A 16,191-nucleotide genomic window follows, 5' to 3' on the forward strand; every position below is an offset into this window, starting at 1 on the left:
TACTTGTATTAATCTGTTCTCACATTGCTATTAAAAACTACCTGAGACTGTGTAGTTTATAAAGAAAAGATGTTTAATTGACTCACAGAACCACAGGCTGTGTAGGAAGCATGGCTGGAGAGGCCACAAGAAACTTACAATCATGGTGGAAGGTATAGGGGAAGCAAGTACATCTTCACATAGTGACAGGAGAGAGAGAGTGCAAAGGCGAAAATGCTACAAACTTTCAACCAACCATATATCATGAGAACTCACTATCATGAGAACAGCAAGGGGGAAATCCACCCCTATGATCTAATCACCTCCCCAACATTGGGGATTAGAATTCAACATGAGATTTGGGTGGGGACATAGTGCCAAACCATATCAGTACTTTAATACCAAACGTCATGGACCTATAGGTCAGCTGGGGCAACCCAGCATTAGGCTGCAAGTTGGACCCTTCAATCTGTTTGATCTCTACATCTCTCATCTTTCTTGGACTAGCAAATACTTGGATGAAGGTCTTCTTGTGACATATGATAGAGATAAAGAAGCCAAGCTAAGGCACGCAGGCACATTTAAGGTCTCTTCTCATTGTCATGTTCATTAATATCTCATTGGGATGGGGAAATATATTCTGCTCACTACAGTGAACTATAAAGTCACATGTGAGAGTAAGGGGGGTGAAGAAGTGGAAATAATAATTCAATCAATCAGTCACACCATCTTGAATTTCCAGTACCTTCAGGATCATGGTACCAGAAGGCTTTGAGCCTGGGGCTACATATGCCAATCTTCCTGGCTAAATGGAAAAAGCACCTCTCTAATTGGAGAGAATTAGGTAACATAGGAGGAGAAACAAATAGGTGAGAGATGGGTGGATGGATATATCGAATATACTAAATCCTTTCTTTTAAAAATGGGACCATGTCAGAAAAACATACTAAAAATAGTAGTGGTATGAGCAAGCATTGTTGGAATTCAGGAAAGTAAAAGGATTTGAGATATTTTTGTAGCAGACATTCATTTGAATTGGACTTTAAATGATAAGTGAGAAAAATTTTCACAATTGCAGAGGTAATGCAATGATTTTCAGAAAAAAACATTATGTGATCTCTCTAACAGACATTGTTGGTTTCCCTCATGGAGAATCCCTACTAGGGCAGTGTAGATGGGAAATGTGGGGTTGGAGCCCCCACACAGCGTTCCCTCTGTGATACTGCCTAGTGGAGTTGTGAGAGGATGGCCACTGTTCTCCAGACCCCAGAATGGTAGATCCACTGACAGCTTTCACCTCGCACCTGGAAAAGCCATAGGCACTCAAAGTCAGCTCATGAAATCAGCCTCAGGGGCTGCACCTCGCAGAGCCACATAGGCAGAGCTGCCCAAGACCTTGGGGGCCAACCCCTCGCATCAGCGTGCCCTGGATGTGAGGGACGGAGTCAAAGGAGATTATTTTGGAACTTTAAGATGTAATGGCTGCACTGCTGGATTTCAGACTTGCATGGGGCCTGTAACCCCTTTATTTTGGCCAAGTTCTCCCTTTTGGAATGGGAATATTTACCCAAAGTCTGTATACGCATTGTATGTTGGAAGAAACTAACTTGCTTTTGATTTTACAGGCTCAAAGGAAGAAAGGACTTGTCTCAGATTAAACTTTGGACTTGGGCTTTTGAATTAATGCTGGAATGAGTTAAGACTTTGGGGGACTGTTGGGAAGGCATGCTTGTGATTTTAGATGTGAAAAGGAGATGAGATTTGGGAGGGGCCAGGGTAGAATGGTATGGTTTGGCTCTGCGTCCCCACACAAATTTCATCTTGAATTGTCATCTTCACATGTCAGGGAGGGGTCTGGTGGGAAGTGATTGAATCATGAGGGTAGACTTTTCCCTTGCTGTTCTCATTACAGTGAGTGAGTTCTCACAAGATCTGGTTGTTTGAAAGTGTGTGGCACTTCCTCCTTTGCTCTGTCTCTCTCTCCTTCTCCATCATGGTAAGACGCGCTTTCTTCCCCTTTGCTTTCCGCCATGGTTGTAAGTTTCCTAAGGCCTCCTGTCCTATCCATGCTTCCTGTGCAGCCTGTGGAACTGTGAGTCAACTAAACCTCTTTTCTTAATTATCCAGTCGCAGGTAGTTCTTTAGAGTAGTGTGAAAACGGACTAATATAGCTGTTATTATAAAATAGTCAAAATATTTTAAAAAGTAAAGTTTATTCAGTAAAAAATGTATAGTAAGTTAAGTATTGATGAAAGAAAAATTTATAAAATAAACAGTGTAGTACACATATACAGTATTTATAAAGTCTACAGTGATTTTTAGTAATGTCCTAGGCCTTCACATTCCGTCACATTTACTCACTGACCCACTAAGAGCAACTTTTACTCCTGCAGGATCCATTCATAATAAGTGCCTGATGTACCATGTTTTTCTTTTATACAGTATTTTTACTATATCTTTAGTATGTCTACATACACAAATACTTACCATTGCCTTATAATTGCCTACAGTATTCAGTACAGTCACATGCTGTACAAGTTCAAAGCCTAGGTCTTCAAATAGTCAAGGATTTTACCTTTAACTAACTACAATTCTTTCTAATTTAGTAACTCAGTGAAGTGTACAAAAATGTGTTATAAACTATAAAGTGATATACAATGGCAGTTTTGTAATTAGTTCTTGGCCTAAAACAGACATTACTTTGACTTTAGGCTTAGTTAGGAATCTGTATTAATCTGTTCTCACACTACTGATAAAGACACACCTGAGACTGGGCAATTTACAAAAGAAAGAGGTCTAATGGACTTACAGTTCCATGTGGCTAGGGAGGCCTCATAATCGTGGTGGAAGGTGAAAGGCACATCTCACTTGGCAGCAGACAACCAACATCCAGAAAACATGAATTCTAGGACACTGAAACACAGACAGTACAAACATGTGATCCATAATAGAAAAGAAACAAATGAGAGGAGACCTATGATGACCCTGATTTTACACCTGGAAATACTTTCAGACCATGGTCCACATAAGGAAATCCAAGCAAAGTTGGGCTGGGGAGAAAAAGATTTGAGTTTGGGAAGTCTAAGACGGCTGGAATTTGCAATAAAAAGTGACAGAAAGGAAAAATTATACACAGAAAGAGTTTCAGAATACTCTTCAAGTCTTGGGCTGAATACAAAGCTGTGCATGTATAGGGCAAGACTTTACAACAAAATTAAATGCCAGGGCAAAAAATAACTATCACCAAAAGAACAATTACTGGGGAACTACAAACTGAACACCTGCTGAAACTCACAGGGACAGGAGTCATTTGAGTTTTAATCAACTAGAGTGCAGAATCTTTATTAAATACCCATGACATACAAAAGAGGGTCCAACAAGCCACTCTTCAAGGACTGGACTAAGATATCCATATTACAAAATGATAGTGTAGACCCTCACAAGGTTTAAAAACAAGTCTCAAAAGAAGCAAGCTGATCAGCCACTACGGTAACAGCTTCCCAAAATAAATCTCAACCTTCTTTAAAAATGTAGACATTCAATCTATTGGTTTTTTAATGCTGGCATAACTAACACAAGTTTAATGGTTTGAAATGACACCCATTTATTATCTCACAGTTCGGTAGGTAAAAAGTCCAGTACAGCATGATCCAGTACAGCATGATTGGGAGATTGTTCAAATGAGCTTCCCAATCCATGTAGGCAGTTGGCTGAATTCTGTTCCTTGCAGTTTTCGGACTCTGGCTCCCATTTCCTTGCTGGCTACCAGCTGGAGACCAGTGTGTACTCCTAGAGCAATGGTGTGTCAAGTCCCTCTCATGCTTCCAATCACTTCGACTTTCTCTTTGCTACATTTCTCTGAGTTTACTTGGAGAAAGATCTCTGGTTATAAGGGTTCATGTAATTAGATTGGGCTCACCCCAATAATCCAGGATAACCTATTTTAAAGTCTATAATCTTCATTATATCTACAAAGTCTCTTTTGCTATGTTACATATACATATTGAAAAGATCCAAGAATTAGGGCGTGGACATCTCTTTTTTTCTTTTTCCTTTTCTTCTTTGTCTTTTATTTTTTTTTTTTATTTATTTATTTTTTTTTTTGAGACAGAGTCTTACTCTGTCACCCAGGCTAGAGTGAAGTGGCACAATCTCAGCTCACACAACATCCGCCTCTAGGTCTCAAGCCAGTCTCCCACCTCAGCCTCCTCAGTAGATGGGACTACAGGCATGCACCACCATGCCTGGCTAATTTTTGTGGGGTTTTTTTGGTAGAGATGGGGATTCACGATGTTGCCCAGGCTGGTCTTGAACATCTAGACACAAATGATCAGCCCACCTCAGCCTTCCAAAGTGCTAAGATTACAGGTGTGAGCCCCCATGCCCCACTGATCCCCAGCGTTGGAGGTAAAGCCTGGTTGGGGAGCAGGGAGTAGGGAGTTGGAGCTTAGTTACGGATCCCTGATGAATGGCTTGGTGCCATTCTCTAGGGTATGAATCAATTCCTACTCTTAATTCCCAATGGAACTAATTTTTTTTTCAACAACAACAACAAAGGAATAAAATAAAAATAAAAATAAAAAAATAAAGAGAGTGAGCTTGAAATCTCCTCCCCTCTCTTGCTTGCTCTCTGGCCACATGATCTCTGCACACACTGGCTCTCCTTTGCCTCCTACCATGAATAGAACCAGCCTGAGGCCATCACCAGAAGCAGATGCTGGCACCATGCTTCTTATACAGCCTCCAGAACCATGAACCAAATAAACCTCTTTTCTATATAAATTATCCAGCCTTGGGTATTCCTTTATAGGAACACATACTGACTGAGACAAGCAGTAAAAAGAAACCACTGTTACAAAACATCATTGTAAATCTCAAAAACATACTGAATGACAATAGCCAATCACAAATGAACACACACTGCTTAATTCCATGTATGTGAATTCTTATAATAGACAAAACTAAAACAGTCATATAAATTAGATCCCATGTTGGAGGAGCTTGACCAGGAAGGAACAGAAAGAAATGTTGGGGCTGTGGAAATGTTCTGTATCCTCACTGGGGTAGTGGTTACTCAAGTTTATATATTTGTCAAAACTCATCAAATAGTGCTTTTAAAATGGGAGAATTTTATTTCCGTAAATTATTCCTTAATTTTTTTTAAAAAGCCAACAGGAGAGAAGAGTTTTAAGAACAGCAAGTAAACAATGTGAAATGCCATAGAAAGGAAGACGATCATGAGAATTGAAAAGAATTTGTTTCAATTTTTTAAATTTAGTGATTTTAGAACAATTTTATTGAATCACTTTAAAAGAGTCCTTTTTTAAAGAATCCCTTTTATTTAAAAGATGGGTAGAATCCAAGATGCAAGATATTTTAGTCGTAGTTACCTAGAATGAGAAATTCGAAGAGAAAAAGCTCAGGCTTTTCTATTTCAATTAGTGCATCTCAAACTTCGATGAACATACGAATCTCCGGGGGGTCTCGTTAAAGTACAGGTATTGATTTAGGAAATCTCGAGTGGGGCCTGAGATTATACATTTCTAACAGAAACCAGGTAATGTCAATGTTGCTGGTTCATCTACTAAAATAGGTGGCAAGGACACAGATCGCTCCTGCGAGGCACAGATGCCATAATTAGAGTGCTAATTTGGTCCAGAAGTTTCCAAGATCTATGGAGTCTATTCCTACCATCAGTTCAAGAATGCCTACATGTAGACTGACAGGCCAGCCCTCTTTCTATTTGAGTGCGACCAGAACACGCGCATATGATGCTGTAAAAAATAACACTGATCTTCGCTCAGTAGCCTTGGGTTCAATCCCCAGCCTGCTTCTAACCAACTGCGATAACCTGGGTTAATTACTCCTAGGCTGCAAAATGAGAGAACAGTTCCTGTTTCTCCTCTGTAGGTTCCCGTAAAGACTACAATAGAAAACGTAAGGGAAAGTACTGCATGAACCATACCCCCAAAAAACCAGAATAGCTTAAATAAAAGTCAAGCGAAGAGTTTGAGAACCAAGCAGGACCTAAAAATAAGAGGTGGGGCTCGGGGTTTTCCCCGTGGGCGTTGAGGGATGTACCATATGGGGGGGGCGCCCCACAACAAATAACCTATTTTAAAAGCTTCTGTATTTGAAATCATGCCTCTATCATGACACCTGAATATGAACTTTTCCTTCGTTAGTTACTTCAACTGGCACTTAACTATAAGTTCAGAGACAGTATTACGCTTCTTTCTCCTGAAGTCAAAGTGCCACCCACGCACCTCGCCCTTTCTCCCATCCACCCGCGGTTTTCCTACCCCCGTCGCCTGCGGCCCCCGCCCCGGGGCAGTAGTTTGCACTGTGCTGAAGGGAGAGGTGGAACGGATTCGTCTATCTACGCACCTCGACGAGGGGGGTGTGAGGAGCTACGTTCCAGAGAACGGTAAGAAACTCCGGCCAAGACACACGGAAAATCACAGGAGAACTCGAGGCGAAGGTGCGGCGTCGGTGCAGGAGCGGAGGGGCGGGCCCGTAGCAGCCCTGCGAGCGCGCAGGTGTGCCCGCGGCCGCGCCACCCTCCCCGCAGCCTTCACGGAATGGCGCCGGCGGGAGAGGGCGGGGCCAGGCGCGCGGCGGCCGCCTCTGCTGCGGCCGGAAACAATAGTGGAGGAACCCTAGCCGCGCGGAAAGGCGGTGGTGGCCCGCGGAGCCGGACGGTAAAGACCCCGCACCCCTGCTCCTGTCCCACCTGAGCCCAGATCCCCCGTCCCATCGTCCCGCCTCCTTCGAGTTCCGAGGCCCGTGGCCCCTCGCGCTGCTGCGCGCCAGGCGCCCCGACGGACGGACCGACGGAGAGACTGACGTGGGTCCGCGACTCCCTGGGGGCGGCCGCGCGCCCCCAACGCTGAAGAACGGGCCAGGACCCGGCTCCCCGAGACCCTGAGGCTGGGCAGGCTGGCCGCCGTGGCCCTCGGACGCTTTCTTCCCTCTGGGAGGAATCCCGGAGGGATGGGACGAGGCTCTCCCGCCCGCTGGGCTCCAGGGTGCCGCGGCTCTCCCGGCTCCGGCTTGGGCCCCTCCGGCGGTGCCTGGCGGGGACCGTGAATCAGCCGCTCGGCCTTCGGTGTGGTTGCCCCAGACACGGCGGGACGCCCTCCCCAGGTGTTCGGTACCCAAGTGCATTTTGTTGCCGCCGACCTCCGTTCGATGCGAAGCTTCGCAACTCCGAGTTCGCGTGGCGCATCTGAGGTTCCCCCAATGGAAGTTAGCAAAGCAGTGTCCCGTGCAGGTCGTTTTTCCTGTTTCTCACAGCGTTAACTAGGTTGACAGAACCTGGTAGCTGAAGAGGCCTCGCTGCTAAGCCGTGTCTGATTATTCGAGGTTGGGGGACGAAGGAGGAGGACTAGAATGCCCGCAAACCTCTCTCCTTCAGGTCCCCTTAACCCAATCAACTATAGGACAAAAAAGACACTGACATAGTGTCACCTATGGCCTAGTTTTAAGTTTTACCAGCTTTGTGTCTTTCCACAGGAAAAGTGCAATGTTGAAGTGCAAGTATGGCGATGCTTGTTTGATGGAGCTTTTGCTTTAGATGAGCTGAACAGCATCGTTGTTTCCTAGAAGTTCCCAGAAAAGGGAAGGAACTACCCCAAAGGCAGGTTCTTGAATTGTGTAACTTTCCTTTTCTGTTTCTTAATAGGGGCACTATGAACGAAGAGGAGCAGTTTGTAAACATTGATTTGAATGATGACAACATTTGCAGTGTTTGTAAACTGGGAACAGACAAAGAAACACTCTCCTTCTGCCACATTTGTTTTGAGCTAAATATTGAGGGTAAGCACATGGTATAGTTTTGATTTTATGGCATGAATTTAACACAGCTGCTTTATACTGGTTGTAAGGTAAAACTAAAATATCTTCAATGATTGGAAATTGTGCTAAGTATGAATAGTGTAGAGTTTTGTTAAATATAAGATTTCTGGAAATGAAGTTGCAGTTAACAGAGTTACGAATTTCAGAGAAATCTTTGTTTTCTAAAGACCCCTGGAACAATCCCATTTTTCCTAATACAGAAATAAGTATGAGTGTTGATTGGGAAACGTGTTTTCTGGTTTGAGAGCTTATTGAATTGTCAGTTTTTAACAGACGTGTATGTTTTTCATATTAAGAAGTAACAACAATTTTTTTATTCTTTCGAGCCTATTATGCAAGTATTTGAGTGAGATGAGCCCGAACCCTTTTCTGACTGACAGTATGATCTTACTATCTGGAAAAATATTTTAAAATTTTTAGATTAACCTCTTTTCAGTGATCACACACACTGTTAGTAATTTTTAAAAACTGGAAAGGTTTTTAAAATTTTTTAATAGTGTCCCTAAGATATATGAAGAAAAATTCTCCAAATCCAAAACAAAAACAAAAACAGCCCTCTTAGAAGGATTTATTTGGGTTGGTGCAGTTAGTGTCGTCATATTAAAATTGACTTTTGGTTTAGATATTTATGAGTCATACTAAAAAAAAAAAAAACTTAATATTCTGGCCTGTAATTTGACTTTTGAGTTGTTACATATCAGTAGAGAGACTTAGTAAACCTCCAGATTATGGACAGTTTCAAAATAGTTATTTCCTTTTTTCTGAATTATATATTTGAAATTTTTCATGATCTTTATTTTCTGTTCTGTAAGTATGGGGTATGAAATGTTCTTATAGTTTTAAAAATATATAGTGGGGGATTATATACCTTGAAATTCCTGTTAGGACTTGTTATTCAGAAATTATTATAGTCACCAAACAGTATGTGATGGAAGATTATGGATTTCTTGTGTGTTACATAGAATATCTATAACTTTGGCTTTAATAAATGTAGTGATTATAGCTAATTTCAAAAGATGATATAACAGGAACAGTGGTGTAGTCCTACAATTTCAGCTACTCCAGAGGTTGAGGTGACAGGATTGCTTGAGCCTAGGAGTTCAAGTCCAGTTTGGGCAGCGTAGCAAGACCCCATCTCTAAAAGAATAAATGAAAATAAAAGGATAACTTAAAAATAAGTTTAGTTTACAGTACTTAAATCATGCTAGGGTGAAAATCTGAATTTATGTTCTTTGAAAATAGAGTTGGCTTGTATATTGTTGATACATTGTAGAATTTTAATTTTAGATGGGTAAAGACATTAGAAATTATCTAGTCCAAAGCTTGTATGTTACCTTTAAGGAAACAGCCAAAAAGTTGGACTGCCCAGGGTTGCTGTAGTGGTGATGGCAAGCTGTTATGTGCCAGGCGCTGTGCTAAACCCCTTATGTGGATTATCTTATTTAATTCAAGATAGCTTTGGAATGACTGCTGTCATTTTCTATTTTCAATGTGATAGAGATGAAGCTTAGAGACCTAAGAAATACAGTTTGAAGTCACACAGCTCATAACTGACGATCCTGGACTTTAAAGCCTGACAGTCTGGTTCTAGTATGTGTAATCTTAATACCATTGATCTACTGTCAATAGTTATTTTATATCAATAGGGCTAATGTTCTAATCCTAATTGGTTATCCTTGCTATTCTCTCAGCCACCTTTTTCTAACCAGTGTTTCCTGGCAACTCATCATTAACGGAGTTCGTACCATGATCGAATATTTCCACAGAACCCTAAATTTTTGTAATTGCTTTTCTAGCTTTTTAAAATAAGCCTTTTATCTGGTATTCAGTCATTGTATAGAGATTATACAGATATTTCCTCAGGTACCATCTCTTAACATTTCAGCTCTGATAATATCTCAGCATGTAAGCATGGAATAAGTCCTTTGTTTTTGAAATCATAGTTCCCTTCAGTGTAAAAGACAGTACGCAATTTGAATTAGAACTGTTTCATTAATACTCTATGTCTAGTCAAGGTTTTATATATTATAAAATCCCAATTTAATCTTTGTAAGAAAAATTAGAATCAAATAATTTCTTCTCTATCTGGTGTCAGTTCTCAGCTCTCACAAATACACATTTTCATTTTCACTACAGTTACCAGCTAGTGTATTACAACTGTTTTGTTTAATATGAGATTATTGTAAGCCGGCGTGGTGCCTGACGCCTATAATCCCAACACTTTGGGAGGCCAAGGCAGGTGGATCACTTGAGGTTAGGAGTTCAGGACCAGCCTGACCAACATGGAGAAACCCCGTCTCTACTACAAATACAAAATTAACCGGGCGTGGTGGCACATGCCTGTAATCTCAGCTACTCGGGAGGCTGAGGCAAGAGAATCACTTGAACCCAGGAGACAGAGGTTGCAGTGAGCTGAGATCATGCCATCGCACTCCAGCCTGGGCAACGAGAGCGAAACTCCGTCTCAAAAAAAAAAAAGATTATTTTAGAAAAGAGGGAAATGAGCATCTTGAATTGCACACAATTTTAGTTTTTGTATCAGTATACAGGACTTTAGAAATCAGTGGGAGGAAAATGTCGTAATAATTACATACTAGAAAAATAACAAGGTATATTTGTTGTCGGCAAATCTTTTAAAATGTTTTTAAAGTTTTCTTTCCTCTACCAAGTTCCCAACACAATGCCTGTCAATAGGCTAGAATGTAAGAGGGGCTTTTTAAAAATGACATTTAACTTTACTAGTTTAGTGTAAAGTTTTTTGTAGTTTGGGAGTATTGCAGTTACCTGATTTTTTAGCATACTAATTGCTAACTTTGCTCTAAGACACTCTTCTCTGAGAAGAGGCTGAGTAAAAATAAATTCTCCTGAGGAATAGTAACAGTTAAGCTAGTTTCGAGTCCATACTTGTAGTAAACAATAGTAATATTTTCTACTTTTTGGATTGTTGCTTACGTCAAGTCAACACTGGTTTCCTAATCAACTAGCCTCTTGTTTAAAAGCTGTGTGCATGCATACATTTATAAAATGAAGACAAAGGAAGGAAGAAAGAAATAACAAAAGACAATCTAATCTTGTTGAACAGATTTTGTATTGTGGGCATGGCTCTAAGTTGGCTTTTCTCTGTGACTTTACAATGATGAAAAGGAAAGAGGAGCCTAAATTCGATGTACTTCCAAGCCACAGGTGATATGCTTTGAGGACCTGAGAAACGCACTCTGAGGACTCAGGTATTTTTAAATGTTTACAAGATTAATTTTTTTTAAAACTGTTCTTCACCATTTGATATGGTTTGGATCTGTGTCCCTACCCAAATCTCATGTTGAAATGTAATCCCCAGGCAGAGACTGGTATTAGGTGATCGGATCATGGAGGTGGAATTCACATAAATGAGTTAGCACCATCCCCTCAGTGCTGTTCTCATGATAGTCAGTGAGTGAGTTATCATGAGACCTGGTTGTTTTTAAGTGTGTAGCACCTCCCCCCTCACTCTCTTCCTCCTACTCTAACCAAGTGAGGTGTTGGCTCCCTCTTTGCCTTCTGCCCTGATTGTAAGTTCCCTGAGGCCTCCGCAGAAGCTGATGCTACCGTGCTTCTTGTACGCCTGCAGAATTGTGAGCCAGTTAAACCTCTTTTCTTTATAAATTACCCTGTCTCGGGTTTTTTTTTTTTAGCAATGCAAGAATGGACTAATACACCATTAAAATAAATTGTCTACTTCTCAGATTAGGAAACAGATGCTTAAACTTCCTAAATACTTATAGCCTGCCCTTGGCCCTAAGACACTATGAACTTTTTCATACATATTAGTGATCAAATACTCTAATATGCATCATAGTTCAAATTGCTAAAATCTCTAAAGATATTTAAGGACCGACTTACTACCATTCCCTAAGGAATGGCAAAGAGGAAGGCAGCCCAGGGTGGTGAGGAGCCAGTAATGAAACTCAACTGTAAGGTAACAAAGCCCAAAGTGAGACTTCAGCAGGAAAAGATCCAGCATTTCAATACTGTTGGTTCATACTATGAGTTTTCATCTTGTGCCAAAATAGTGTATAAATAATTCTTAGAGCATTTCTCTCTTCCTATAATTGGCTTGCTTGCTTTCCCATAGAGAACCCCCCACCCCCCGTTTATTTTAAGCTAACTTAGCTTAGAACAGTTTAGCTTTTCTTCCTTTCTTTATGTTATTAAAATAAGGGTTTCACTATGTTGCTTAGGCTGGCCTTGAGCAATTCTCCCAGCTCAGTCTCCCAGGAAGCTGAGATTACAGGTGCGCATCACCGTACACCTGGCTAAAACGTTTTTATAAGATTCGACCAATTCCTGTTATACAGGTTGAGCATTCAAAATCCAAAATGTAAAACTTTTTGACACCTACATGATGCTCAAAGGAGACGCTCATTGGAGCATTTCAGATTTCAGATTTTTTTATTTGGAATGCTCAACCAGTAAGTATAATACAAATATTCCAAAATCTGAAATTTGAAACAGTTCTGGTCTCAGGCATTTCAAATAAGAGATACTCAATCTGCACCAAAGTTTCCAGTGTAAGTTGGCCTTGCTAGTTGGTAAGGATGTATCTGGCTGCTCTCTTGTGTAGTACCTCTTGGACTACTTTCTCTCGATTAGTTCTTTTTAGGAACCATTCTAGAAGGAGACCCAAAGTCAGCTCCTTAGCAATCTTTCCAGCAAGAAAAATCTGTGATCTTGGCTAAGTCATAGGTGAATTAGTGCGTGTGTTTAATCTTACTGTTCCTTGGTTCTCTGTGTCTTTACCATATACTGTTTGTGGTCAGTAGTCAGGGACCAATTTGAATCTCAATGTGACATTCTTGATTTGGTTTGGAAGTTTGAACTGGTTGTCTATTACTCGAAGAGGACATAAACTGTTCTCTGTGCCCTGCTTCTGACACACTAACATTTTTTCCACTTAAGTAAGGGTCCCCACCACTTGTGATCGGGAAGCTGTAAAGAGCTAGTTCAGTCTGGCATTAGCCTCTTTCTCATTTCCTATCCTGTAATGGCAAACATCATGTATTAACTAAAAGTTGCACTTTGAAGTATAAAGCCTAATGGGAATTCTGAACTTTAGCTTGGTGATCTTTAGTGTACTTAGTCTATTTTGAGCTGCTGTAACAGAATAGCTGAGACTCGGTAATTTATAAAGAACACAGATTTCTTGGTTCTGAAGGTTGAGGGCCCTGCATTTGGGCGACGATCTTCATGCTGCATCATCCCGTGGCAGAAGGCAGGAAGGCAAGAGAGAGCTAAACTCACTTTTATAACAAAAGTGGTTTCTTTTTTTTTTTCTTTTTGAGATGGAGTCTCACTCTTGTCACCCTGGCTGGAGTGCAGTGGTGCAATCTCGGCTCACTGCAAGCTCTGCCCCCCGGATTCACGCCATTCTCCTGCTTCAGCCACCTGAGTAGCTGGGACCACAGATGCCCACCACCACGTCCAGCTAATTTTTTGTATTTTTAGTAGAGAAAGGGTTTCACTGTGTTAGCCAAGATGGTCTCGATCTCCTGACCTCGTAATCAGCCCGCCTTGGCCTCCCAAAGTGCTGGAATTAGAGGCATGAGCCACCACACCTGGCCAAAAGTGGTTTCTTATAAAAGTTATCTCAAGATAACTAACCCACTCCTACAATAATGACATTACTTCATTCATTTGGTCAGAGCCCTCATTACCTAATCACATATTAGACCCCACCACCCCACACTGTTGCTTTAAGGATTGTTTCCAAAACATGAACTTTGAGGGACACATTCACACCACAGCAACTTGAAAGTAAAGGCGCAAGGTTAATTTTTTTCTTCCTTAACTGCCTTTTAATATCACTTAGTTTGAACAGTTTAAAAATGGCTCTGGTAGTAATACTTTATTTGAATAGGAGTAGGGATGTGTGAGAGTGAAAAGTAGACTTAATTGGTGATTAATTTAAATAATAGAATATTTTTATAGAAAAATCATTCAAACTAGGCTAACAATATCTGGTAAAGACTTGTGATTTAACTAACAATCCATATATGAGGAGCCAGTTTCCAGACTTTTATCCCTGTCCTAATGATGGTAGCCTCATTTTTTTTTCTCCTGCCTAACTTTGTTAGGCTTTCTAATTCTAAAGTCTAGGATGCGTTTAAAATTTAGATCACACATAAATTTTGGTTGTGAAGGATGTCCTCTGCAGCAGAGGAGTATGTATGTTCATAATGATGATCTTGAGTGCTTTTTAAGTCAGTGATAAAAATAATGTTCTTTTAAATCAGTGATTTAAAGTTGAAAACAAGCAGTGTGTATAACCCAGAATATCCTACTAATAAGAATATCATAATGATAAATTAAAATGATTTATTAGTATAAAAATGACTTTCTGGTTCAGAATCATAGTTCATTTATCCCAATAGTCTGACAGAGATGAAAAGAAATGTTTTATGAGATATATGAAAACAACTTAAATCTAAATTGGAAAGTCTTTACTACTTGGATCAAAATTATTCTCAAAGATAGTTTTCATGCTGACATAACCTATAATAACTGTTACTGGAGAACTGATAAAGAGACATCACCTATCCAGAAAGGATTATTTGCCTTTATGAAGTATAATAGACACTAAAAGTGTAATTTTTCTTATTGCATGCAAATAATAATGGCCTGTGAAGAAAGAAGACAAAGATAGATTTATCTCTACTCTAGAGGAAGTGAAGTATCACCCTCTAGTTGGAAGAAACTAGTCCACCTTATGCTCAGTAAATATTTAGGGAATTTATACTTTTAGGTAAGTCTCTTATCTAAACAATATTTGGATATTATTTAGCAGGTATTGTACACTTTCCATGCAGTTTTTAATTTTATTCTTAATACAACTGTATGAAGTAGGTCTGTGTTATCCCAGTTTGATGAATAAGGAAAGTGAGTAGAGAGTCTGGGTAACTATTCCAAAAATCACAAACGTTAGAGACCCAGGGTCTCTGATTCCAAAGCGTCCAGGTGCCTAAATTTCTTCTTCCAAAGAAAATGACATGTACTCTTAGAAATGTAGTAGCTATTAAGTAACTTTTAGGCAATATTGGAAATGAATTACACAAATGTGAATATTCAAGCAAGGACTAAAGTTTGGGTCCTAAGACATGCTTAATTTTTAAATAATTTCTACTCACGATATTTAATGAATACACATTCTGTGGAATAGCCAAAAATACTGATTTCTGATGACCTAAGAGAGTGGAGTGATGCAATTTCCATGGAGATTGTAGTCTAAACAAACAGTATGCCAACATAATATAGTTTTGAGAAATTTTTATTGAATTGATGTTAATCAGAGAGATGGAAGGAACTAGGAAGAAAAAGGACACACACAAGACAGTCTTGTTGCTGGTCCTTACCCAGAAGAACCATGCAGATGTCAGCTGGTAATGAAACAGTGATTCTAACACCGCTCTCTGTCCTTCCACAATCCAAGTAAGGCAGACTAGCATATTTATCCTGATTAGCCTTTCTCTCAAGAGAGAGAATAGGATTATGAGTGAGTGGAAGCAGACAGTGTGAGCACAGGTGAAGATTTCGGCACCAATCCTGAAATTGCATAGCAGCTACCTTTTGCTTATCAGCCTCAATAGCTGGTGCTGGGACAACCTGAGAGAGAGAAAAGAAAGTGTTCATTAATGTTGAGCTGCCTAGTTTCTGAATTTTTGAAGATAATGAGCATTAAACTTCTATGTTGGTAGTACATTTTAGAAATATTTAGAACATATTTAGAAATATTGTTCCTCTGTTGACAGTTCAAAATTAAAACTTAAGAAAATTTTTTCAATGTTTATTACCAAATATAAATTAAAAACAAAATAATTATATTTGTATAGCACTTTAGAGGTTGGAAGGTGATTTTGCTGTTACCTTTAATCACCATATTATGGGAAATGAGCATTAAATGTGAATTTTAAATAAGGCAAGGCATGAAAAATGTATGAGTGATTGAAATCAAAGTAGCTAAGTAAAGTTGCAGAGTTATCAAAATGTTAACCACAGTTCTGGTTGGAGTGAATTTAAATTATTCTAATTCAATTTGTCATACCATCTGTTAGGAATTTGATAAGGAGAATAAACCCATTAAACTCTGAGCTTTGGATTTATCGTTTTAACAAGGGGACAGTGTCTGTTCTTTACAAATAATTTTAAATTAATGTTGTTATCTATTTCTGGTAGCTCTTTGCTGTTACTGAGTTGTACAGTAGTAAGGCAAAACAATGATTTGTGTGTACCCGTAAATCTAAATCTCAAAATGAAAGCTCTATGGTTGATTTCACCATAATTTTAAACATATTCCTTCCATAAATACTAATCGAGCAACTACTG

General features: G+C 39.8%; 2 protein-coding genes across 3 annotated transcripts in view; one reads left to right on the forward strand and one right to left on the reverse strand.

Annotated features, from left to right (window-relative positions):
- CHODL (chondrolectin) overlaps positions 1 to 6,483 on the reverse strand; it is a 457,020-nt gene extending 450,537 nt beyond the window's left edge. The window contains exons 1-2 of the mRNA XM_073010287.1: positions 6,367 to 6,483; positions 2,789 to 2,892 (exon numbers count right to left, since the gene is read on the reverse strand). The gene's annotated coding sequence lies outside the window, so the exon portion shown is untranslated. The remainder of the gene's footprint in view (positions 1 to 2,788; positions 2,893 to 6,366) is intronic.
- C2H21orf91 (chromosome 2 C21orf91 homolog) overlaps positions 6,328 to 16,191 on the forward strand; it is a 30,448-nt gene continuing 20,584 nt past the window's right edge. Inside the window, exons 1-2 of one of the 2 annotated variants that reach the window (XM_007966729.3) lie at positions 6,328 to 6,406; positions 7,664 to 7,797. In XM_007966729.3, the coding sequence (XP_007964920.1) occupies positions 7,671 to 7,797 (127 nt within the window). In that variant the 5' untranslated portion in view covers positions 6,328 to 6,406; positions 7,664 to 7,670. Of the gene's footprint in view, positions 6,407 to 6,576; positions 6,681 to 7,663; positions 7,798 to 16,191 lie in introns of those variants that run through there. The other variant, XM_007966728.3, reaches the window with a different exon arrangement.

Source organism: Chlorocebus sabaeus, chromosome 2 (genome assembly GCF_047675955.1).
Source record: "Chlorocebus sabaeus isolate Y175 chromosome 2, mChlSab1.0.hap1, whole genome shotgun sequence".
Classification (NCBI taxonomy): domain Eukaryota; kingdom Metazoa; phylum Chordata; class Mammalia; order Primates; family Cercopithecidae; genus Chlorocebus; species Chlorocebus sabaeus.